Source organism: Vulpes vulpes, chromosome 10, assembly GCF_048418805.1.
Source record: "Vulpes vulpes isolate BD-2025 chromosome 10, VulVul3, whole genome shotgun sequence".
NCBI classification, from domain to species: domain Eukaryota; kingdom Metazoa; phylum Chordata; class Mammalia; order Carnivora; family Canidae; genus Vulpes; species Vulpes vulpes.
The window spans coordinates 60432879-60459065 of record NC_132789.1 but is presented as its reverse complement, the minus strand read 5'-3'; the positions used below and the strand labels follow the sequence as shown (position 1 = coordinate 60459065).

The 26187-nt window shown below is 36.3% G+C and overlaps 1 protein-coding gene across 1 annotated transcript in view; it reads right to left on the bottom strand.

Annotated features, from left to right (window-relative positions):
- The window catches only part of OTOGL (otogelin like), a 133409-nt gene that overhangs the window by 23239 nt on the left and 83983 nt on the right, over nt 1-26187 (bottom strand). Inside the window, 13 exon segments of the mRNA XM_025992164.2 lie at nt 349-534; nt 2127-2268; nt 5925-6139; nt 9020-9209; nt 11198-11290; nt 11383-11406; nt 11637-11779; nt 12048-12225; nt 15174-15247; nt 17821-17862; nt 18172-18251; nt 22489-22606; nt 24812-25090. Coding sequence (XP_025847949.2) covers nt 349-534; nt 2127-2268; nt 5925-6139; nt 9020-9209; nt 11198-11290; nt 11383-11406; nt 11637-11779; nt 12048-12225; nt 15174-15247; nt 17821-17862; nt 18172-18251; nt 22489-22606; nt 24812-25090 — 1764 coding nt within the window.

Here is a 26187-nt window from a genome sequence, read left to right as displayed (position 1 = left end):
TCAATTTGCCAGCATATAGTATAATACCCAGTGCTCACCCCAACAAGTGCGCTCCTTAGTGCCCGTCACCTGGTTGCCCCATCCCTCCTCCATCCTCCGCCCTTTATTAAATGGAATTTAAATAAAAACTTGGAACAACAACAACAAAACACTTCACCACCAAAGCATCTAATTTGAGTAACTGCAATTGAAATCATATTAAAAATCAAAACTACAAACAAATTGATTTTCTCTCCAACCCCTAGGGGTCCTTTTGATCAATCTTCCCCAGCACATCTCCCTAAGATCAAAAATAATTTTATTTATTTGCCGAGTCCCTAAGAAGTCATTTTGCACTCTGCTGCTTACCACATTCTTTCTCTGGAATGCACTGAATTGAATCTGGCCTGTGAAGAATGGTTCCGTTCTTGCATACACAATCTTCTCTTAAATTCAAACATGAAGAATGTCCATAGAACCATCTGTTCAGACATGTTCTTGCTTCACAAGTCCTCACACAGGGCTGATATTCCTTCCCCTCTGGACAACTCAGAGCTATGAATAACAGAGGACAGAATTTGCTAATGATCAAAGTCACCTATTTGGATTATAATAAAAGGAAGAGATATCAGATTTCTTTCTGAAAATCAATTTGGCTCATTCCCGTCTCTTCAAATCTCATTTTTCATTTATTATGTAACCAAAAACTAGAAATAAAATAAGCAATAGGTATTTTTGAGTATCTTCCCGGTGCCCAGCTAGTATATTATAGTAGGAAAAGCTCATCTGATTTGTAGCAAGTAAATATGATCAAGAAGCAGCCCAAATCTAGTTGGCATAAATACAGAGTCAACTAGTATGAAGTTCCTTCTCTGTGTAGTGAGGAGATAAAACAGTCTATTCAGAAAAAGCAGAGAAATATGCTTTAAACATGTGACTCCATCAAGCCATAAAAAAGAAAAATGCTGTGTGTTTAGGTTTAAGCCTTTTCTGTTAGAAGAAACTACCACTGCTGAACAGTTTCTAAATGATGTTACAGAAAATTCTTTTGATTCTCAGTGATCTTCGAAAATCATACTGTTAAAAAATGAACACACAGCTGGTGGAGGTATAAATTGGTAAAATCTCAGTGGGGAACAATTTGATGGTGTCTATTAAAATTAAAGATGTCATACATTTCCTATGAATCAAGCAACCACACTCTTGAATAGTGATACCTCTGGGAGCAGAAAGGCAAGGGGTAGTAGGGCACAGCAGGAGCTGAGTTACTTCTGAAATGAAGTCATGTAACCAGTGTTTGTGACATATGATTCTTCTTATATGTATTTTGCCTTTTCTTCTAGGGGAAAATGACAACTTTTATTTTATTTTGGAGCATTTCACTAATACTCATTTTGATCATCTTTTATCACTTAATCCATCTAATTGCTATTTCTTAAATTAACATTGTTTTCTGTAAAATAGGCTTGGTGATAGGCTTAATAAAATTTTTATGAAAATCATTACAACTTGATGAGAAAGCATGAGCCCTATAGATAAAAATGGGCAAAGAATACATACAAAAGAAAAAAAGATCCATGAACATGGATTTGGAAAAAAAAAAATGAACCTAGGTATCACTCAAAGAAAGCCAGAAAGATTTGTTTCCATGGAAGTGGATACTATGTCAGGAAAGAAGGAAATGGGGACAGAAAAACATACATCCTCTTCCCAAGCTAGGGGACAAGCAGGAGGTGGGAGTCGGAGGAGGGTGCGGTAGGTCAAATGAGGCAGGTTGAATTGAAACCAACGAAATGTGCTCTGGCATACAGAATTAAAACCCCTGTTCAATCCCCTGTGATATCTTCAACATTTCCATTGGTTTTGCTGACTGATATTTTGTGGACTAGGTTTTCTTTTGGGAGAATTGGAGCCGGATGAAACTAGAAGTGGCCTATGTGGGAGAGCTGACTTCTAACTCCTACGTTACATTTATATGCATTTTATTCTTGTGACATTATTTTGTGATGGAAAATGAAAAGAAAAAGAAGTGAATGTAATAAAATGGGATGTTATGGGATTGTTAGAAAATATTATTTAAAATGTACCACTTAAAAAATAAATAAATAAATAAATAAATAAATAAATAAATAAAATGTACCACTTACGGCAGTAATCAGGTGTTCTCCACTGAATACAGATGTCAAACCTGTTGCACAAAGTCACATAGGCAGAAAGTGCATCACATTCATAGTTCCAAAAATAGGTATAATTGATCCACATCTTTTCACAAAAGTTCTGCGGTGACACCTAGAGACATTTCACCTTGGCATAAGTTATATTGTTTTATTTCTCTAAAGGCCCTACGTTAGTCTAAAACTGTTCTAGAGAATCAAAGGGTGGCAAATTAATACTAATTATGGTTCTTCTTTGACCTTAGATTCCAAACTTCATGATACTAGATGTCACTTCTGATGTAATAATATTTTAAATGCATTTTAGATAGGATAAATATCGCCTGCACTGATCTACATAAATCTATCTTATAAAGATGACAAAGAAGCAAAGTATGTGGGCCTAGTAAAATCTATTTCTGATATTGTACTTTGGGTCACAACTGTCTTTTCCATATACTGGATAATCTATGAGAGATCAAACTGGAAGTTCCTGAAGCATTCCATAATGAGACATGGGATTACTTATTAAACGAGGTTATAAATGCTTCTTGAAAACTATGTGTTAATATTGAACGTTGAATAATTTATATAATTTGATATGCCTTGATTTAAAGATTCATCTTTTTCCTACAGATTGCTTCATTTTGATTTAGAACTGCCTGTATTCTAAATAATTTAACTTCCAGCGACATTAATTCCAAATTTTCTCTCTACTCATTCATTCAGTGAACATATTAAACTTCTACCTGCAGATGCCAAATTCTGACACAGCTCAAAGTGCCTGATAAAAAAAAAAAAAAAAGTGCCTGATAAAAATCTGTAGTATTTTTCAGATCCCATCATTTCTTTTTCAAGGTTCATATCCAATAAAAAACCAACATTCTACTTTCTTTTAGTCTTCTTTATGGAATTCCCTTGGTTTCCAGTACCTCATTTTACATGGAATACTTGCTACGGTCCAGAGCATCCCCACTGAGGAATCCAGGGAACACAGAGTTTCCTCCTTAAAACCCAGGTTGTTGAATGTACTCCATTCTATTGCCTTGTTCACCTGTTCAGTGTTGGCTCCTCTGCTGCCCCTTATCCTGAGTGTTTCCCTAGGTTCCATCCTCAGTGGTCATGTCTACTAGCTACAAATGTTCTTGCCAGACTCATACCACCATCTTGGGCATTTAACCTTTTTCCTCGGTTTCCTCATAAGTTAAAGAGTTAATAATACATTTACTACTACTTAAGGTAGCTGTGAGTTAATATACAGTAAATGTTCAGAGCAGACTCTGGCACATTGCATATTACTTATTATTATTTTTTAAAAATCTGTACACAAATAACTCCCCAAACCTGATCTCTGGCCTTAACTTACCTCTTCTGAGATCCAGAATTATGTTTCTAAGCTTTTTCTGGGTATTTTTGCTTTGAAATCCCATATGACCTAATTCATTCAGAGTGAGAAATTATATACCTTTCTGCTTAACCCCCCAAAGTTGACTTTCCTATAATCTCCATTCATATATTCACTTAAGTACGCTTTCATAATTGATTGAACACCCAACTACATATCAGGCACTGTGCTAGGCATGAGCAGTATAAAGTCGGTAACACAGACCTAATTCTCTGCCTCTAGATCTCAAAGCTAAAATAGGTCTTTGCATAGAACCCAGAGGAGTCACCACACTAAAATGAATCAGAGGAGTGAAGTATTTGACTGGAAAACCTAGGATCTTAAAGGCCCACTGGCAGGAAAAACCTTGGAATATTCAGAGAGTTGAAAGGAGACTGGAGCTTAGTAAGCAAGAAATGTGTAGCACAAGAGGAAGCTAGAGAAGTGGGTGGGCCAGAGTGTAGAGGACCCTGTAAGCCCTGAGAAGGTTGTTTGGCACATACTTTATGTAAGTGAAAGACACTGAAGGCTTTTAGGTAGAAAAATGATACAGTCCAGGCAGATCATGTCTACTCGGTGGGGATTTTCAAATGAAGGTGAAGCTGACAAGTAGGAAACCAAATTACCTGCTTTGCTCTCTTTGCCCTTCAATTCACTGGGAAGGGATCTGTCAGACTAAAAGGCACTCTGCGTAGCCTCTCTAAGCCTTCAACAGTTAAGTTGGGAACTGGTTGATTAAGTTAATCAACCTTCTGAGTTCCCAGTGAAAAATGGATTTTTTGAAAATAATGCTTTAAAAAGACATTAAAATGACACTAAACTGGGTTTTAAAGTATCTGTTTCTTTATTTTTATATACCTGCTTTTTTAAAGATTTTATTTATTTATTTATTTATTTATTTATTTATTTATTTATTCATTCATTCATTCATTCATTCATTCATGAGAGACACACAGAGAGAGGCAGAGACCCAGGCAGAGGGAGAAGCAGGCTCCCTGCGAGGAGCCTGATGCGGGACTCGATCCCAGGACCCCAGGATCACTACCTGAGCCAAAGGTAGACGCTCAACCAAGAAGCCACCCAGGCATCCCTACATACTTGCTTTTTAAAAACAATGTAAACCTTTAAAACCTATCTGCATCCAAATCTCCAAATAAAACTGAAGCTCCCAAAAGATACGCCATTTTTATCATATGACTCGCCATCCTTTGCCTTTCCCGGAGGGAACTCATGGGGCAGGCTGAGAATTATGGGGTCTACACACCACAGTCTAGCACAGGAGGTGCTACACAGTGAACACCTTCCTGCTTTGACAATTCCCTCACCTTCTTTCCCAGGCTCTTCCCCTTCATATGTCTTACACTCAACCATTTCAATGTCTTCCTGTCATAGCCTTTTATAAAACTTGTTCTTACACATATTGTTGTATCTGTGTAGGCATCCCTTCTTCCCCCTTCTCTCCTGGCAAATTCATCCTTCTAAATAAATCAAATATCTAAAGGTATGAGAAGTCTCCTCCATACCTGGGCTCCCACATACCTCCAGACTGTATATTGTCACGTATCTGTTCATGAGCTCACTTTCCCACCAGAGCTTCTGTGAATAAGGGAGAGTCTTATTCATCTTCGGATCATAGGAGTTTAACATGATGCCTTGTAAGGACTAAATGCTAGATGTCCACAAACTTTTCATTAAATCATCCATGAAATGCTATATTGGTCTGTCCTGTGTCCCTAACAATGGATTTATTTTAAAAGATTTTATTTATTTATTCATGAGAGACACACAGAGAGAGGCAGAGACACAGGCAGAGGGAGAAGCAGGCTCCCTGCAGGAAACCTGATGTAAGACTCGATCCCAGGTCTCCAGGATCATGCCCCGGCTGGAGACCGGTGCTTAACCACTGAGCCACCCAGGATCCCCACAATGGATCTTTTTTAATGATAGAGATTATTTAAAATATCTACTAGTCACATAAAGTCAGAAAGTTAGAGACAAATAAAGAAGGTTTAAATTGAATATATGACAGGTTCTATCACAAGTATACACCTAAGATGCCAAGACCATAGAGAACTGATAATATCCTCACTGGCTTGGTTTCTCTACTGGGTTATCAAGTGATATTGATTTCTTTCTCCTACAGGCATTTATTCATAGGACAGAATTTCATTTTTCTTGAAAGCTGTAGATACAGTTTTGAAAAAAAATAGGAGAAAAAAGATAATTATCCTTTCTATATCTTTAAATCTATAAAAGTAAGTGATTCTGAATTCCAGAGCATACTGACAGCAGGTGTGGGACTAAACTATTCTCGGTAGAAGAACATCATGGCAAGAATAGGAATTTATTGGCTTTACTCTCAACATGTCTAATGTGACAGTTCTTATTTATGGTTGCCCTTGACTTACTTTATGATGGCATGGAATGAAAACTCTCCTATTTAATAACTCAATGCAGTGACTGCAATCATGCTCAGTACAATTCCTAACAGGTCTTCTTGTTGTTACTTCAAATGATTTCTCAATTTCCCAGCTTTCAATAAATAATTCTATGTCTTCCATATTTGTAATAATTGTGCCATTTTGCATCCTTAGATCATCATCTGGATCTTCATTGCAAATTCCTAGAAAGATATGATATTTAGAAGGAAACATTTTTTTCACTTAAACCAAATGTAGACAGGAGAAATAAATCATCTTAATAATTGATTTTAAATGAGTAAATTATTTACTGAACAAGGTGCCAAATGTATATCCTTTCACTTTAACGTTGATGGAATTTTTAAAATATGTATCTGATTCTTTGATAAAGTAGTACAGAGTTGTCTTAACCAGATTAAAAAGAAACTACAAAAAAATAATAAATAATAAAAAATAAAAAGAAACTACAATTCTAGAAGTTAAGAAATGTGAAAAGATGATAGAAAATGAAGAAAGAGGAGATGGATTCTGTTCCCATACTTATTCACTATTACCACTACCTTCTAATTGAAGAACTAGTTCTTAAGCTTTCCAAGATATTCCTTAGAATAGTGGGCATTTGGTGATTGCCTCCCACACAGCCATTCCCCCAAGGAAAACCCTACCTGAAAACATTAAATTCCTGAAATCTAAATTTCAGGAATTTAGCCCTGCCCCGTCACCACTACAGGAGAGGGCCATGATCGGAACAAAGATAGTCCTTACTTCCTTGAGTTAACAACTGCTGGAGGTACTAAAACAGTCAGGTCAGGCAGTCATCTAGACACACAGCTACATTCAACATTTGGACAACCAGTGCCAAACAGGATCTGACCTGGAATCCTAAGACACAGACAATATTCCTTCCTTAGGATGACATGACCTATTGATTATCATGCTTTGACCTGCTGTAGCTTCTAGTTTCCTGAGGAAGGCCAGATGGAGAATGAAGCTTACTCTTAATCCAGTGGAGTACAGAGCCAAGGGAAGTACAGAGAAATGGCCCAGAACCCTTATCTGATCTGAATCCCACCCTACCTTAAGACATAATCTTTCTTAATCCCCAAGGCTCTGTCTATAAAAGGTATAACTTGAACATTTTCTTCAAGTATCAAATTTTAATCCTCAGGATCCCTGGGTGGCGCAGCGGTTTAGCGCCTGCCTTTGACCCAGGGCGCGATCCTGGAGACCTGGGATCGAATCCCACATCGGGCTCCCAGTGCATGGAGCCTGCTTCTCTCTCTGCCTCTCTCTCTCTCTCTCTCTCTCTCTCTCTGACTATCATAAATAAATAAAAATTTAAAAAAATTAAAAAAAAATCTTAATCCTCAAGTAGGCATATTAATATCATAAAAGTTGCTGCTACTGTAATTGCCTTGTCCTTGTAAATATACAAAGGTCTGAGTTCAATGCAAAAACAAACAACTAAAACAAAACTCAAGTGAAATGAGCTATACTGTAAAGCTGCTACTATTTTTTAAGTCTAAACTTTCCTGGAAAAAGGTAATTGCTAATGAAAAAATATGTTTTTATTAGCAACTCCAGCCACCAGCCCTATAAACTTCATAGTACTGTATAGAACAAGGTATTCATACAGACTTCCCATTCTGGGATCTTCAATTTAGGTCACACTCTTGTTCGCTGCAACTTTTTCAGACCTGAGAGCACCCAGATTTGATTCACAAAAACCACTCTTCCCACTATGGACATCGTGAACTTTAAGGGTTGTCCCTTGGTTAGCAAAAAAGGTGATCCTAGCCCCTTCTCTACAGTGTGTAAAAGCATGAGCTGGCAATAAGTGAAAGAAAAAAACCCCACAAGATCAAACAGAAATCATAGCATATAGAAATGTTAATCATCTGAGAAAATATGCATTCCTAAAGCCTCTAAGCATTACCCAATAACTTGATTTATTATGTATAATCAATACTATACATACTCAAGAATAACTATTTCCACAGTGATACCCTTCAGTCCCCATAGAACTTTGTACTGTTTATCACACTACAAATAGGCAAGGAAATATGTAAACCTTTTTAGCCAAACTTTGCACTAAATGCTTTAAAGAAGAAATTTTGCTTTATGTCTTTTGTTAGGACAAAGGACTTAGTCCTATCTGTTTTTGAGTTGCCAGCAACAAGCACGGAGTCAAAACACTCAGAAGGTCAGTAAACTTTTACTCATTGAGTGAGATTACAGTAGATATTTTTTGCTAAGCTAACATTCATTGATGGTGTGTAGTAAGCAATGCATTAAGGGTTTGACATTAACTTTCATATACAACCCTAACAACAATCTCGAAGATAGTAGAATGTGGCTATTTTTATTTGAAAGATGTGGAAACTGATGTTCACCTTAAGAGCACAGAGCTACAAAGAGAATAGCCTCCATCAGACATCAAAGCCAGCATTATAGTTTTTTTATTTTGTTGTGTACCTAGAGGTGTCTCTAATTTGTATCCTTTGGCTTATAACTATGTGTCTATGTGATATGATGTGATATTAAGCTAGTTGTAAAGACACATCTAGGCATTACACTTTATAGCAAAACTGGGGAAAATATTGAGAATGATGTGTTCCCTGTATGTAACTTTCAAGGTGGCTTAAGCAACTAAGTTTTCCCGTATTTCAAATTTTAACATAATAAGGAAGAAACAAACTTATTCAAGCCTTTAATCTTTCTGGAACTCCTATTTCTCACTTACAAATTAATACCAATTTATGAGGGCTACTGTTAGAATTGAATAAATTCAAGTATGTCAAATAAGGCTTAGCACTTTACTAACAATTAATAAAGATGAGCTAGCAAGAATATAAGTAGTATCGCAGTAGTAGTAGTAAACATGTATTTCCCAAAAAATATGTGACTTGAACTATTATTTCTTCCTTCTTAGCCCATTTATTGAAAGTCGCCACTTTCTGTAGTACTCACATGGGGAACTGAAAATTAATGTCACACCTCAAATATGAAAAGTGGGGCAAAATGGTGTAATGTGAACAGGAAAAAAAATTGGAAGAAATTCAGATTTGAAGAGCAATGCTCACCACAGAGTCCTTCTGTGTAAGATAACAAGTTAAATCCATGGCCAAAATGAATGTCTATGATCCCTGTAAGGTGAGCCCACTTCACGATTAGTCCAGCTGGAGTCGTAATCACATACATGGTACCAGAATCTTCTACGGACAGTTCTTGACTTGAAAAGGGCAGAGGCACAACAATAGAATCCACTTCTACCTAAAATAACACGATGAATTGACAACTGTTAGAAAAATGTGTATGTTTAAATATATACTCATTAAAAGTAGAATTCATATGATTCCATTACTTCTCATTGAATACAAACTACTTCCTAAGTTTCTAAAAAATTATTTCTCTGCTGCCTGATACCGCTTCTCACAACTCCAAGCTCCTTTATTATTCCTTTGTTGTGTCTTGCTACATTCAGTATTTGTTCTAACCTTGTTACCCCTTATTTTCTTCAAAACTTAAAGTTTTAAAGTTTCTTCAAAGCTTTCTTCCGTGTTACCTATGCTTTTCTGATGTTTCTGTCAATTTATGTTAATTACACCATTATCTACTAATACGAACATAGGATAATAAAGTTATTTTTCAGGATGTTTTCTTTAACCTGGATCCTTTCCTTGATCTTCTAAATCAGTGTTCACCTATAATACTCCTAACTGTCATCTACCAAGCTTGGCACAGAGGAAGTTTCCCAGCGACTCAATTTCCTGTTTGGATGGGTCTCTAGACTCTGTATTTTTAGCATGTATTATTGGTAATACAAATGTAGGCAATCCAAGGATTATATTTAGAAAAACCGTTTCAAGTAATGACAAAGACATGGAACCAGCAGTAACTTTTTGGGTCATGTCTCACCAACCATCCAATTTTTCCACTTTATATCTTCCTCATTCTGCTGCCTACAGGCTAAAACATCCTTACTCCTGCCCTAGTTGATTTCCACTTCCTTTAAGATTTCTCTTGGGTGTCACCTCCTCCAAAAATACCTATTCGACCTTCCTATAAACTGCATTAAGGGACCTGTTTCTGTGATATATGAGTCATACTCTATCACTATGCCCCCTACCGCTTTCTAATCAGCAATTACATTGAAGCACCTCACATACAGCTACAAGTTACTAGAGAGCAGGACCTTGTTGCTTTATCATGTAAACTCTCATTAAATAATTTTTAAATAATCAGCTTTTAACTCAATACCTGACCAGAGATGAATTCAGTTGAAGCTAAAGCTAAGCCCTTTGGCCCAAATGCTCACTAATAGCACTGATTAGATTTGAGTTTAAATTTATTTCCCATCCACTTCCTCCTGTTAATATATCTGGATTAAATCAAAGGTATATACAAATGCTATTATCTAAACAATTTCCCCATTTATATATTTTTCTTTACTTAAAATTAAGCTTTCTAACACCTTATTATATTTTAGGCCCATTTTAATATTGTTTCCACTCTAGAATGTTTGGCCTGTGCTAAAAAAAGGCAGAATTATTTCTAGAAAGCACGTAACATCTCAGTCATTTTAGCAAAATCTTTACACCTTATTTTCTTACATCTCTGAGAGAACCATATAAGTGAAGTATCCAGCTTTATCACTCACTTGTCTCTAGTAAATAAATACCCCTTGGAGTAAAGGTTTTTCCTATAAAACCAAATGGCTTTTTCCAATCTTTTTTTTATAACACCTCCTCCTTCTTCAGTTTATTTCAATAGTTAAATATTTCTTCATTTTTTCCTATTCTAGCTATCACATATTCATTAAAAAAATTAACATTATCAGTACTTCGAAACTATTTTTTCTCATGGTGGTCTGCATTCTGATATTCTTAGCTAACTACTTTTTTCAACCTTGTGATTCCTCCTTTTTTATATCATTTCCACTTTGTCTAATTTAAAACACTGTTAACTCGACACTAAGAAATTGGGCACTCACATTATCCGAGAGGGCTTTCATGTATTTGACATGCTGTTACAGTTAACCTCACAAGGGGGAAAAATATTTGCAACAGTTGGGACATTACAGAAGGAGAAATGTAATATGAAGAAACATATTTGTTGACTGTCCCTGAAAAGAATGATTGAACACAATAGCAATGAAACTCCAATATGTTTAATTTTCCTCATTTTTGGAAATAATTATATTTAACATAATTTCTTAATTTTCTCTAATGTGAGGATATCTTTTAACTTTGTGCTCTTACCTTTCTTGCTGCCCGATTAACAAGTATTTTATGTATAGATGTTGTCAAATTTAACTTCTTAAAACAGAGTCCATACATTCTTCCAGAGGATGTCTTAATTGAAAAAAATATTAAAACTTTATGGAGTTAAACATAACTTTAGCAATAAAGAGAAAAAATTTATGAAACACTTTGCAAATACTCACTAGCTTTTTAGGGGAATTTCCATTCTGAAAAAAAATGTATAAAAATATATCACTTGACTTTTTTAACAAACATTATTTGAATTAATTTTACATGCCTTTAAATATATTCACATGAAACATTTTTTGTCTTAAGTACTAGAAGATAAATCTCAGGGAGTTCTTGAGTCCCTTCTTGCTCTGAGAATATCTAATGTTGCAGTGTACGTCAGCTATAGATTTATAAAGAAATGACACAAAAATGAATGATAACCTACCTGATTCATGGAACATTTTTCAATATGAGCAATGATAATTTCCCCAGGAATTCTTACTAAGATATAAGAAGCCATACTATACAATGCTGCATTATTTCCATCAAATGTAATAATGCTCAGTTCTGACAACATGGAACAGCGACCTAAAAAAAAAAATGGTAGACAGTGGATTTGGTCTATCAACCAATTATTTGTATTTGTAGTAATGTTTGATCCTTAAATTTTTTTTAACTCATGTTATTATGTTTGACAAGAAGCAACTGTAAAAGTTACATATTGGGAAATAAAAATCAGAAATTAAATGAAGAAAGTTCAATAATTTTGGCATGATGAGTGAGGTGATCAGCTCAAAAAAAGCAACAATCTCCTCCTGGCTGAAAATTGACTGCCATGTAAGAAATGCAGACTTACAAGGACATTCCCACTCAGGGCAGCAGATATCCCTGTTCACCTGAACGGGTCTTCCCCGGAAACCACAGTCAGGCATTTCCACGTCCTTTGGGCAATTAAGAGACCAGTTGAACAAGTGCCATTCCATATTAAGGCATATATACTGGCTACAGTTGTAAACAGGATCAAATTGTTGAGGCTGTTAATAAAAAAGCAAATTAGTTTTCTTTTTTTCTATTTTCAACAAATATTTTCAATTAACTTTTTAATTCCCCATTCACGTTGTCCATGGTGTATGTTTCCTAAATATGAAAGTTTCTGAAAGATAATTAGAATTCCACAAGAATTTTTGTTGATGTATCCTCTCTAAAATACTCAGTTTGAACTCAAGTTTTACCTTAGTATTGATTTGATATCAGAATCGCCCATATACTCAGACATCAGAGTCAATTGATGTCTTGTCCTAAATTGTCTTGATTTAGTGTTTTGCAAACAGACGTCATAAAGAACAGATCTAAGCCCTCATATGTCCTGAAAAGCTAGTATATCATTACAACTCTGTTAGTGTCAGTTTTAAAAAATCACTACTAAACACTACAAACATGTCATTAAAAATTCATATGTGAGATTAGTCTTATAGCACCTGGATAAAATCATTACAAATTAATTTTTAGATATACTTCAGACTTATAGATAAATAAGAAAAAATCAGTGGTAGATTTTTCAAAACTTATAATTTTATTGTATTTAAATTATGGTAATAATTATAGCAATGATCAGACATTTATGTCACTGTGTTTGAGATAGTATTCTAATGAACACATTTCATTCCCAAAACAACAGTCCTCTGAGCCAAGTATCATTGTTTTTTCCTGTTTTAAAGTTGAGGAAAGCAGGAGGATGAAAGTCAAAGTAACTTGCCCAAGATTCCATATTTCATAGGTAGTAGAATCACAATCTAAGTTCGGGGATTGTTATTCTGGAATCTGTGATTTTGACCACTATTCTATACTGCATTTCAGGGGATGAGGAAGAAAATTTAACACCTATTTAGCATCGATCATATGCCGTGCACTAACAGTAGCTTATTTCATTTGCTTCTCCCTAAATTTTGTGAGTCAGTTTCTACCATCCCAACATTATATATGATCAAAAAAAGGGTAAAAGAGTTTAATCCCTTGCTAAACAGTGAGGCTATTAAGTGAGTGATTCTAAATTTAAGAGCCAAAAGGAGGCAAATAGTCAAGTCTGATTTTCCAAAATTTTCTGTGGGCAATTGTATCAGCTCCCAGGATTGACCCTACTTTCCATTTAACCAGGAAAACAAAAGCAGTCAGAAAAAACTAAAGCCTCTACAAACATCTCAAACTGCCTAAAAGAAGCTTACCTTCTCCTCTACTGAAACTTTTTAAACAAGGTCACCAATGAACTCTTTGTTGCTAAATCCAATGATGATTTTTCAGACCTCACCTTACTTGACCCACTAACAGATTTAGGACAGCTTATTACTCCATCTTCTTTACTACTTTCCCTGGCTTCCAGACCACCTACAATCTCCTCCGTTTCCTCTTACTCACTATCCTTTGCTTGTTTCCCATCATGTCTTTCTTCCTTCCTCTCTCCTCTATCTACACTCACTCCCTTTGTGGTTTCATCCCATCACTGAGAATCCCCCAAAATTAATTCAGCTTGATCTCTGATCTCTGTCTATAAGATCCATACATTTGCAGCTTTTTGATGTCTAAGAGCAATCTCAGTCTTTACAAGGCAAAATTGAATTCTTGATAACACTCACCCCATTCACTTCCCACAATCTCCCCATCCTGATTAATGCCAGCTTTATTCTTTAATTGCTCAGGGCAAAGATCTTAGAATCCTTGATGCCTCTGTTTCACTCACACCACACATCTAATCTTTCAGCAAATTCTGTGACCTCTAAATTCAAAATAAACCCTGAACCCAGACGTTTGTCACCATCCCCACTGCTATCTCCTGGTCAGCGCCACCATCATCTCTGCCTAATTCCCATGATAGCCTCCTCACTGGTTCTGTTGTCTCTTTACACCCTACGCTCAACACAGCAGCTAAAATGATCCTAAAACAAATCAGATCATGTAATTTCTCTGCTCAAAAATACCTGATGTTTTCCAGTCTTTTAAAATCAAAGCCACAGTCTTTACAATCATCTACAAGGCTTTAAATAATCTCATTTTTTAAATCTTGTTGCTTACTTACTTACTGGTTTCCTTATTATTATTTTAATATGTCAGGTACATTTTTACCTCTGAGCCTTTCCACTTGCGGATCCTTCGGCCTGAAACCCTATTTCCTGGTTCCCACAGCTATTCTACTGCCCTGGTTCTCTGTGTGGCTGTTTCTGAACTTCTTCAGATCTTTTACTATAAAGTTACCTTATCAGTGAGGATTTTCTGAGCATGTCATTGAAAATAGATTTATTTTTTTTTTTCCCCTAGCAGCACCTTCTAAGATTTTCTATAACTTAGCAACTTATTTTGCTTAGTGGCTATCTTTGAGCCTCCAACAGAATATAAATTCTATAAAGTCATGAAGTTTTGTTTGCTTTTATATTGTTTTATCTATGGTACTTGGATAGTACTTGGCCAAAAATGGCGCTAAATAATATTGGTGGAATGAACAGTTGGTTTATCTAACAAGAGGCACGTTTAAAGTGAGAGCCAAGACAATTACAAGCTCTGGGGTCCAATGAGCTTATCTTTTTCTGCTCGCCAATGTATCTTTGTTATCTGGCATAGTGCCTGGCATATAATAGCTGCTTAATAAATATTTTTGAATGCCTGCCTTACAGAAAAGCCTACGTCAGTTGACTTTTTATTAAAAGACCACACTTATGACCCCATTTGAACTTTGTTTTCCTTAATTTGACCAGAATCTTAATTAGAAGGACATATCTAAACTAGTTAAGAAAATATAAATGTATTTGTGCCTCAGAGGGGGCACAAAAAAAAACCCCTGCTAAAATGTGATGCATATTTTTTATTATCTTTTGGCAAAGATGGACTAGAGAGCATAGCAAAAGCAGTTTAATAGCATTTGGATAGTGATACAGAGACTTGAACAGATGCTATAAGGAAATGCAAGTAGCTGGAATATATTATCCAGCCATACCTCACATTCCAAACCCGGCGTTGGCGTTAGCATGTCAGATACAGTGAAGTCTGATGGAGTAATTGTTTCTGGACCTGTTTGAAATGAAGATATCCTTTCCATTAGTGGAATGGTACCCATCATGTAGGGAATTTCGTGTAGTAGAAACTGTGCTATGGATTTTTATACAGATTATTTCATTTATTCCTCGCAAGAACTCTGTAAAGTAGATGACAATACTCTTATCATTTTACAGATAAGGAAACTTAGGTCTAGACAGGTAAGCTAGTAAGTATCGGGGCAAAATTCAAACTTGGGAATTCTTATTCCAGAGCTCTGAGTTTTCACCACCTTCTATAAACATCTTCACTATCTTGAGAGTTTCAACACAATTGTTTGAACAGGTAAAAATATCAGTATTACTAAAGATGCTCAGGAGTTACAAATATTGTTCCCTTTTAAAAATAAGTAGTGAAGTTGACTCATTTCCCTTAGTGAATCCTTAGAACATGTTCCTTGCAAGCAGGATAAATGGTGCTGTGAACCATGTGTGGACCACCAGCTGGTGGGTGCGGTAAAGGAGTGATCCATGGGAAGGGAAGATGTGATTGGTAAAAAATTTGCAAGATACCTTTAGAAGCTTTTTTGTTAGGACTAAACTTATCTCCAAAATGCTCAAAGTCTTGAAGGACCACAGAACCACCCAAATGAATGGTTGAAATTTTGTCTAGCTATAATTAGTATCCATTATTGATATTGCCTAGAAGTGACTATATTCAGGGGTGCCTTGGGGGCTCAGTCAGTTTAGAGTCTGCCTCAGCTCAGGTCATGATTCTGGGGTCCTGGGATCGAGCCCCACATCGGGCTCCCTGCTCAGCAGGGAGTCTGTTTCTGGCTACCCTCCTGCCCCATACCTCATCTGTGCACTCTCTCTCTCTCTCTCTCTCTCTCTCTCTCAAATAAATAAATAAAATATTTTTAAAATGATTTAAAAATAAAAATTAATATCTTGTTACTGCTGTAACAAATTATTACAAATTTAGTGGCTTAACACATCACCAATTAATTATCTTGTGGCCCTAGAAGTAAAAGTCCTAAAATCTGAGGTATCTGCAGGGTTGCATCCTTCTAGAGGATCCAAGGAAGAATCGGTTTCCTTCCTTTGTCCAACTCGGAATTGCCTGAGGATTTTGGTTACGGTCCCTTTCTCCATCTTCAGAGTTATAGCATAACATCTTCACGTTTCTCTCCCTTCTCCTCTTCTGATTCTGTCATCTTGTCCCCTTCTCTGGCTCTCACCCTCTTGTCACTGTCTTATTAAGTCCCTTGTTATTATATTGGACACATTTGGGTAATACAGGATAATTTCCCTACCTCAAGATCCTTAACTTATTCACATCTGCAAAGTCCCTTTGCATGTAAGGTCATACTCACAAATTTTGGGATTAAGAGGTGGACATCTTTTGGAAGGCAATTATCCAGTCTTTAGAAGCTTTTTTGTTATCCAATAAGGTAAGAGAAAATTGACTTTTCAGTTAAATAAATTCTCTAAGTAACCTCAATGTTACACTTATTTTGTAGGTTCTAACTTACAGAATAAAGAAGAACAAAAATTCCATTTCTTGGTCCTAGGAGTAGTGTTCATGATATACTGATGTTGCATCTTCTAGAAAATATGAAACTTAATACAGACTTAAATGTTTTTATTTTTATCATCATAAACTTTTAAGTCACAGAAGAGGAAACGAAGTTCTGGTCCACAATAAGCACAGAGTCATGGAAACTTCTAATGACTTACAAGGATTAAACTTACCGCAACTGGTTAGTCCGATTCCTGGCATAGACTAAGCACTTGATAAATAGAAGCTGATAAGAATAGCGGTAATAGTGATAGCTGTAGGGAGGTGTCTGTAGGCCACCTGCACTTCGATTTTAAAACTTGTTTATTTAGATAGTTGGTTCAGAACATTTTTATTTAAAAAGCTCTTAGCATCAAATATGAAATCCGTAACTCCTATGTAAGGTCACAACACCTACTTGCCTTTCTTAGCAGATAATTTAAACAGAAATACAATTAAACCATAATAATATAACCAAAAAAAAAAAAAAAGAATAAGTATCTGAACTTTTCTAAAGTATAATTTCAGGAAAAATAATACATTGTTTGTCAAACCTTACTGTGTGAGTAGATTTACCAAATCTTTTCCTAAGCCAAATTTCATAGAGAGGGAGAGAGCGAGGTCTGAGCCAGAATAGCTATTCCAGAGGCTGGGACAGGACACAGCAATGGGAATGGAAGTGCCCAAAGGATGACTTCATTTGCATTAACATCTCTTTAGAGTGAACTCACTCACTGTGAAAATTTAAGCAACATTTAGTGAAACCCAAATTCTAGGTTTAAAATGTGAGGGGAGTGGGGAGTCCTTGTCATTCATACCACCAAAATGGAAGAAGAGGTGAACCAAATGGAGGAGCCATTCAGAAAACCTGGTACGCTGAGCCAGTGAGCAGCTACGCAATGAAATAGGGTGACTGCTGGGTTTTCTAGTCAATAGGATAGTACCGATGCCAGGAGCTGTTATAAATGTGCCAAGACTTCAATTACATAATGCTAATTTTAGGTCTCAAAAGGCAACAATAGCTATAAACATGGGTAGAGATGGCTTACCTGGTGGCATTAATGCTGGTTCTGTGGGAATCAGAGGAATGCCTACAAAAAAACACAGACTCTTCCTTAATCAGTTATGTTTAAAATGAGACCCATATATACTTCCTATAGGGATCTTTAGCTTCAAGAAAAATGTTTTGGAAGAGAGAGTACAAGAGGGATGTTAGATGGAAGATGAATATGTTTTAGAAGGTAAGGAGAAACAAAAAACCGTGGAAGGGATATTAAAGAAGAATCTTATAAAAGTTTGTTATCTAAAACTTCTGCTTACAACCACTTGCTATCAGCAGAGAAAAAAAAATAGTCAAGTGTATCATTTTTCAGAATAAATTAGGTAAGTTTCCCACTTACAGTCTGCTGGATAAACACATTTGAGGGTGACCTCATCAAGGATCATATTTTTAGGGCAGTAGGGCAAGCATCCTTCAACCCTTTACATGGAAAAAAAAATCAAAGTGAAAAAAGTTTAAAATATAAAAACTACTGCATTTAATATATGCAACTAAGACATATTCTTCCTGAAAGTCTTCTATTCTCTTTGTCAAGCACTAAGGAGTGCTCCATTTGCTACCGTCCCATCATACTTCATTTTATGAAATTCCAATCCCTAGGGGATGGTGAAGGGATATCGCTCATGATTAATGAAGAATTTGAACACAGAATTATCAAAACATACGCTTATGTTTGGAACATACTAAAGCCACGCTCTATAAATCACTGGAAATGCAGGAGATTCATTTATTGTGATTGTAATCTACATTTGTGGTACTTTCCCCTCCTACACTCCCCCAAATCTCAGCAGATAGAGATGCTTTTTAAATATCCTTAAGGACACTGGCTGAACAAGACTTGAGTGCCTCTCCCTGGCCATGAGTAAACCCTAAACTCATTGGAAAGATACTGGGAATCTCTAGGTGGGAAGGATGGAGGTGGAACATTTTTGCTGTTCTTTGATGACAGGGAAAGGGAGGAGCAGAAGCTGCCCTTCTTAAGAGCCCCAATGTTTGGCAGAGTCCTGGGAGGATGTGGTTGTATATAAACCTTTGGAGACTGGATTTCAAGGTCCAGGATGTCTGGTTCTCCTAAGGATCTTCACTTCTCATGCATGGCGCAGAAGCATGGCAAGGGTCCCAAATTTCAAGAAGCTATGGTACGGACGCCTGGGTGGCTCAGTGGTTGAACACCTGCCTTGGGCTCAGGGTGTAATCCTGGGATCTGGGATCGAGGCCCACATCGGGCTCCCTGCAGGGAGTCTGCCTCTCATGAATAAATGAATAAAATCTTTTAAAAATAAAATAAAATAATAAAAAATAAAATAAAGAAGCTATGGCTTGGACGTCTTATCAAAGGGAATGAAGACAATATAACAAGTGAGGTTACATTTTCTTTCTTGTCCAGTTGAAGCTCAGAGTCCAATTTATTCTGATTCAAAGGAAATAAATGCAATCTTTTGTGTATAACTAATTATTAGATTCATACATACTAGAGAGAATTAATGAAAATATTTTTCTATAAAAAGCCTTGCTTATCTGCCTTTCAAATACACTAGCATTTAGTAATAATATTTTTAATAATTTTAGACATTTCCAATTGCCACTTCTGTAAAGAATTTGAATTAAAAATACTCAAGGCCTCTTTCCAATTCAAGATGAAAATGGAACTTGACACTAAGAGTAAATATTTCCACCAGAGGGCACTAGTTCATGGAAGGAAACCCATGAACTAGTGCTTTAAAAAAAAAAAAAAAGGCTAATTTCTCTTTTAACGAGACACATTTAGCCATCTCTTGGATACCTCCCTCACAGATGATTTTTTTTAAACAAACAGCTTAGCTTATGTGACCAATCGTTTATTTTACAAAGCGAACTTGAATAATAAAACTTTAACTGGTATATGATATCCCTCTTCTACTCTAAACTTTGTCAACCAAAAAAAGAAAAATTCAAGTTAATATATTGCTGAAGAGACTATGGCCAGTTGTTATCATTAAACGAAATAAATGTTACTTTTGTGATGCGGTGATTGGTGCAACTCAATTACCTTGTAGTTGTTTTATGCAAATCAAAACCACAGCCACCTTCTTAAAATATTTTGCAAACAATAGTAACTTATTCATTTAACATGCCTTGTTAAGAAGATTAGATTTTTCTTTATTTTGCCATACAACTGATACTCTGTTCAACTTCTGACTCATAAATAAATGCCTCAGGCGTATACCATCTCTTCATAACATTACCTAACAGGAACTACCAGATTTACACATGGGCCTTACGGTATGCTGGTGGGCATCTTTTCTCATAGAAGTTCTCATTTTTGCTAGATATTTTTGTTTTTAAACCCTTGCTCTGTGCCAGAGACTGCAGCCATCCAGAATGAGGATGGTGGCTCTGCTGGGGACCTGGAGGAGGGGTGCAGAGGTACTAGAGTCTCCCTGCAGGACTGCACTTGCAAGGAGGAGCAGTAATTAGGTCCCCTGGTGCAGGGCAGGGGGAGAGGTTGAAAGAGGTGGAAATGAGACACAGCTTGGCAGAGGCAAAGTTTCATCCTGAATCTCTTCTCTGTTTCCAAACCATTCCATACCGTGCCAGAAGCTTGGGAATAGCTACAGACCAAACGAGGGAAGCCTTGAGAATCTGGGTTGCAGGGCCCAGGAGCCTGGTTATACCACAAGAAGTAATGAACCGGCTCCATGCCTCTCCAAAGTATCCCTCATGTCCTCGCTTGGGCCAGGCTGGCCATGCTCCCTGCCCTCTTTTCTTTTTCCTCCCTTTCCCTTGTGCCCTCCTGACTCTGCTCCCCACCCCCTTGTGTCCCTTCCTTCTGATGGCTCCCCGAAGAGGCAGGAAATAGATGTGCAAATACAAGAGGTCCAAGTGAATGCTGACCGTGTCTTCATAAAGAACTGGCTGTTCTTATTTTTAGGAAAATAAATATAAATATGCCCTTCTCTCTGCTCCCACCTCACTTCATGCCCTGTTGAGGTTAAAAGCCTGGCTTCAGGGGCCCTGCAAACTGTCTGAGAGCAAACTGTGTCCCCTCTCTGCGCCTCTGTGGGTTTTTTCCCCTGCAAATGGGGATAAAGCGATTACCCACTTCACAGCCCTCACTACAAAGACCACAGGGTGCTAGCTGGTGTCCTTATTGCTTAGCCCTCTCCCCACTGTATTATCATTATCTTCTTCCTAAAGACTGGGAGCTCCTTAAAAGAGGTGCCGTGTCTCATTCATTCATATGACCAGGACCTTTTGTAGTGCCAGAATCTGTCAGAGAAAAGAAGCTCATAAATGCCTCATGTAAAATGATCCTTTAAAAAAATTCCCTCCTATTATTGTTCCTTTTTTTGTTCTCCTTTACAGCAAAACTCCTTTTTAAAAAAAGAGAGAAAAGCTGTTTATGCTCTGTCTCCATTTTGCCTCTTCCTATTCTCTGTTTTGTCAAATTAAATGAATAATTCTCAGACTCAAATCTAAAATCCTCAAAATTAAATTCCTTCCCCCCTCAAAAAAAAATTAAATCCCTGACTTTTCCTGCAGATTGCTCCTCCTAACATCCTCCTTACCTCGGTAAACAACAACTAAGTCATTCCAGTAAGTGGAACCCTTTGAATTTCTTAATATTTGACCAGTTTTTACTACAAAAGCAGCAATTTTATATGGTCGACCTACAAATTGCCAAGGTCTACACTCGAGTTTAACTCCTTTTTCTCTCTTAATTAATACGAAATCAATTGATATTAAATTAGCATACCTCATGACCCTAAGTTCAATTTATATTCTGAATCTTTACATTTTTCATAACTTTCAGGGCTACCCACCTAGTTAAATCCCCTTTATGTCTTATTTGAATTACTAACCAGCTTTGCCCTTGTCCTTCTCCTCCCCATCAGTCAGTACAACAGCCCAAGGAACTTTTTAAACATAAATCAAATCATGTGACTCCTGTGTCCAAAATATACTAGGGCTTTTTCAGAGAAAATAAAAAACAACAACAAAGTCCTCACAATGAACCATAAGGCCCAGTATGATTTTCACACACTGCGATTCTCTGGTTTCATCTCCTACCTCTCAATTTTGCTCACTTTGCTCCAACTAACTGACTTCTTTGGTTATCTTCAAACACACTAAGCACATTCCTACCTCAGTACCTTTGCACTGTTTTCAGATTGAAAGACTCTTTCCCCAGATATCCATTTTGCCAGTTCCCTCATTTCCTTTATATCTCTGACCACACACTATCTTGTTCATGTGTTTTTCCCTGGCCACCCTACATTAATGAGCAAAGACACACACATGTCTTATGCTCTCTGTCTCCCTTAGTTTCCTTTATTTTTCTCCATAACACGTATCTCCATCTAACAATATATTGTATTACATATTTATGTTTTTATTTGTTTACTCTCTGCCTTAACCCAACAAAGTATAAGCTGCATGAGGGCAGGTACTTTAACTGTTTTGTTCACTGCTATATTTGTATCAGCTAGATTTCCTGCCACAAAGCAGACCCTCAATAATTATTGCTTGAATAAAATGAAATGGCCTCATTAGAAGTATAGAGCACATACAAATTATTCTTGAGAAGTTTTTTTTTTTTAAAGTTCTAAAAAAATCCACCAAGAGAAGAATCTGCTAGTACTGGAATGTGCTCATTGGATAGTTAAACATGACTTACGGTGGAAGAAATTTACATGCTTGTGCTTCAGGGTCGCTACATGTTTTAAAGCAGGGAGTGGCACAAGGTTCATATCTCCATTCACACATCCTCCTGTAGGGCACTGCTGCCTGGATTTCTGGGGGGAAAAATAAAGTCTCTATTTGCACATATTTTTGATGTACAGCTTGAAAAGTAATGATTTATGATAGTAACCCTTCTAGGGTTTGACCCCTCCTTGACCGTAAGGCCGTAGAAAAGACAGCGCTAGGGGAAAAGGAATTGCAATTGCTTGGTGATGAAAGAATTTCATGGTAAGATTGAACATGTAATTGTTAGTCTACCTTCCAAAGATTTTAAAAAGCCAGCAGTTGGAGAAAGCCAAGAAAATTAAAAAATCTTTTCTCTTTATATTCGGAGGGTTCTCATGATTTACACATCATAATAATATAGAACACTTGTTTGGAAATTTACTTTTTTGCAAAGTAATTTTCTGTCTATTATTCTATCTTATTCTTGTAAGCCTGTTGAGTATTGTTTTCATTTTATTAATGAAAAAATTGAGGCTCACAGGAGCCAGATGACTTGCCAAATTCAAACAATTAGGAAAATGCTTAAGACCAAAGACATGTTTGCTGACATCAAACCTAGGAAGAGCATTCCATCTTTGTTCTTCTCACGGAACTTACAGCATTGCCTTGCACATGATAAGTATTATCTGATGACAGAAATAAATGAATGGATTTTAATAATACATGTTTAACAGTTATAAAACCTCCCTTGGTTGAAGATTGAAGAGTTTTCTCCTGCAAACTCTGCCAGTAGTTTCCTCTTCCTACAACATAAAACAGTCTTTCTGTAGCAGTCCAAAATTATCTCTGAAGAAGAACTCCACAAAGGAGAAAGTTCAGGGTAGAGGTTATATTTCTCAGATTCTGGATACTGAATGCAATTCCAAAGTATGAATAGGGAAATAAAACTTTTCAGAAGGCATCTATGCATCCAAAGGTTCAAGTGGCCATTAAATCTGGGTCACTGGAATTGTGGATCCTGACAGAGGATTGGTTCCAAGACTAGAGTAGACCCCTAGAGTTTCCTAGGGGTCTTTCCTTCCCACAAAGATACCAATTTCTGACATGCTGATAATGCCCTTGGCAGCACTTCTCCAAAATTCAGGTTGGGCCACTGGGTCTTAGTCTAATGGAGCAGATTTCTAGATTGGAGGGGAAATAGAGGTTCATAATGTTCAATTTTTAAGTAAACTCAGGTAAAAATATCATATCTACTCCATAGAATGTCGTAATAAGCATGTCAGTGACTCATTTTCTAATCAGTACAGAAACCCTTCTTAATAGGCAAAAAATTGAAGCTTGTCTGAATTTCTAAAATCCAAAGACTATGAAGGTTTGCAGAAATTTATCCACAAGAGAAAGGAAAATGAATGAATGAAATGAATGAAGTGTTAAAATGAAACAATTTCTTTGGGAGACCCAAGGTATATGTCAAGCTCCTAGATTTTGAAAATAAATCATGACTTTTAAACATCAGATGATGCAGTGAAGATTCCTCTCTGAAATTCAGAAAATTCAATAGTTATAAAATTCTAAGAATTTCTTTTTTTTTAAACATTTTTTTAAATTTTTTATTTTATTTATTTATGATAGGCACACAGTGAGAGAGAGAGAGAGGCAGAGACACAGGCAGAGGGAGAAGCAGGCTCCATGCACCAGGAGCCCGACGTGGGATTGGATCCCGAGTCTCCAGGATGGCGCCCTGGGCCAAAGGCAGGCGCCAAACCGCTGTGCCACCCAGGGATCCCAATTCTAAGAATTTCTAGAAACAAAGTCAGGCTTCCACTGAACCAGGGAAATCTTCCAGAGATCAATGGAACTAGATACCCTGCTATTCAAAAAACAGAGATAGACATGCTGTCTTTATCATTAAGAATCAGGTTATTGAGAAGCTATCTTCTAGGAAAGAAAAAGTAAGTACAAACAGTAGACCCAAGAGATGTGAGGAAACTCTATTTCCAAAATCCGGATATTACTGAAAGCAATAATTGGGGCCACAATTAAAAGTAACATTACTTAGGGCTGTTTTAAGCTGTTTACCACTTAATTTATGTGATATAATTAACTCTACAAAGTAGATATTATTATTTCCCTTATGTTAATTTCACACAAACTGAAGGACAAAGAGGTTAAGAAACCTACTCACCCAAGGTCATACTATTTGATCTACTTGTACTCCTTTAGGAATGACTTAAAAATTGAAATATGATTAATATTTTGCCATAATGTAAATTATATATTGATTCTCCTTGTGAAAATCTCAATAACCATACCTTCTATGCTGAAGCTACTTGAATGTTTGAATTCTTCAGAATCATCATATTTTGATGCTTTGACACTAGAATCTGTGAAGATGATGAAAAAGCCTTTCTTGCTGTATAACTCAAATGCACTGTAACCAGGAATCCAGAGCCCCTGATGGTGGAAAAATGTGGCTCTCCGATGGAAGGCTGAATTCGCCTGCCACAGTTCCAAACTAAGAGTGTCATCATCATGGACATACAGAAAATAGTTTGGCCTTTCAGCAGATTCCAAGGAAATAAGTGCCAATGCTGTAAAACATAGAGCAGTGTGTTTGACACCCCCTGGGTTCTCTGAAGAAAGCAGATCATCAACATCAGCATTATAAATATATTTATAAAGTGGACAAAAATAGAACTATACAACTGTCATATATAATTAATACTAATCTTAATGATTTCAGAAATGAATTATAAGAGCTCTAAAAGGAAAATTAATATTTTAATATAATGAATAACAGTGACAGCAGCTCAAAAAGATCAGTCTTTGCTGAATTCTATTCTTTAAATGATTTCTCATGTCCCCGGGGGTGGGGGGGTGAGGGGGAGATATCAACCTAGGAGCCCAGAGCACACAATTTCATACAAGGAATTGAATGGTTAATTGGACACATATTTTGTATTTACAAGCTTTAACATTTTCAAACGCACAGAATCTCCAAATGGCTAAATTGAGTGATATCAAAGAATAGGGAAATAGATCCAATTTAGGCATGCCATTGCATTTCAATATCACTGGGTTCTTAATGGGTAAATATTCTTACAAGTGATATTGTTGCATTAGGATAAAAACTACTCGTTCAACATTATTGTCTGTTTCTCAATAGATGATCAAATGGCTAATGAACAAACTATAAAGCATTTGAGAAATGTCATCCTTTTTTGTTAAGCATTTCAAAATGCTTTCCTTATATTTGTAAAACCCATGATATAAAGGTTTTTGAATTGAAATTTTAGGCTTATTAGATCTTAATTTTTTTAAGTTCGAATTTTTTAGTTTAAATCCATTAGGATTTTTATATTAAAAACATCAATTATTATGAATTATCAAATAAAGAGCTCACTTAAATCCAATATATGATTCCAAAGGCATCGATTATATCTTAAAACTTGCAAGTCCCTCTGCTGAGCACGAGAAGATGCAAAAAGATAGGTGTTTTCATAGATTAAAAAGAACTAAAGGAGTGTTTTTTACTAGAAAAAAGCAATTCATTCTAAATAAGAAATTGGAAGATTTCTCAGAATAAATATAAAAGTTAAATCTGATTCATTTAATAAATATTTCCTAAGTTCATACAATACCTCATACATGATTCTAAGTAGTGCTAGTATAGCAATAACATAGCCTG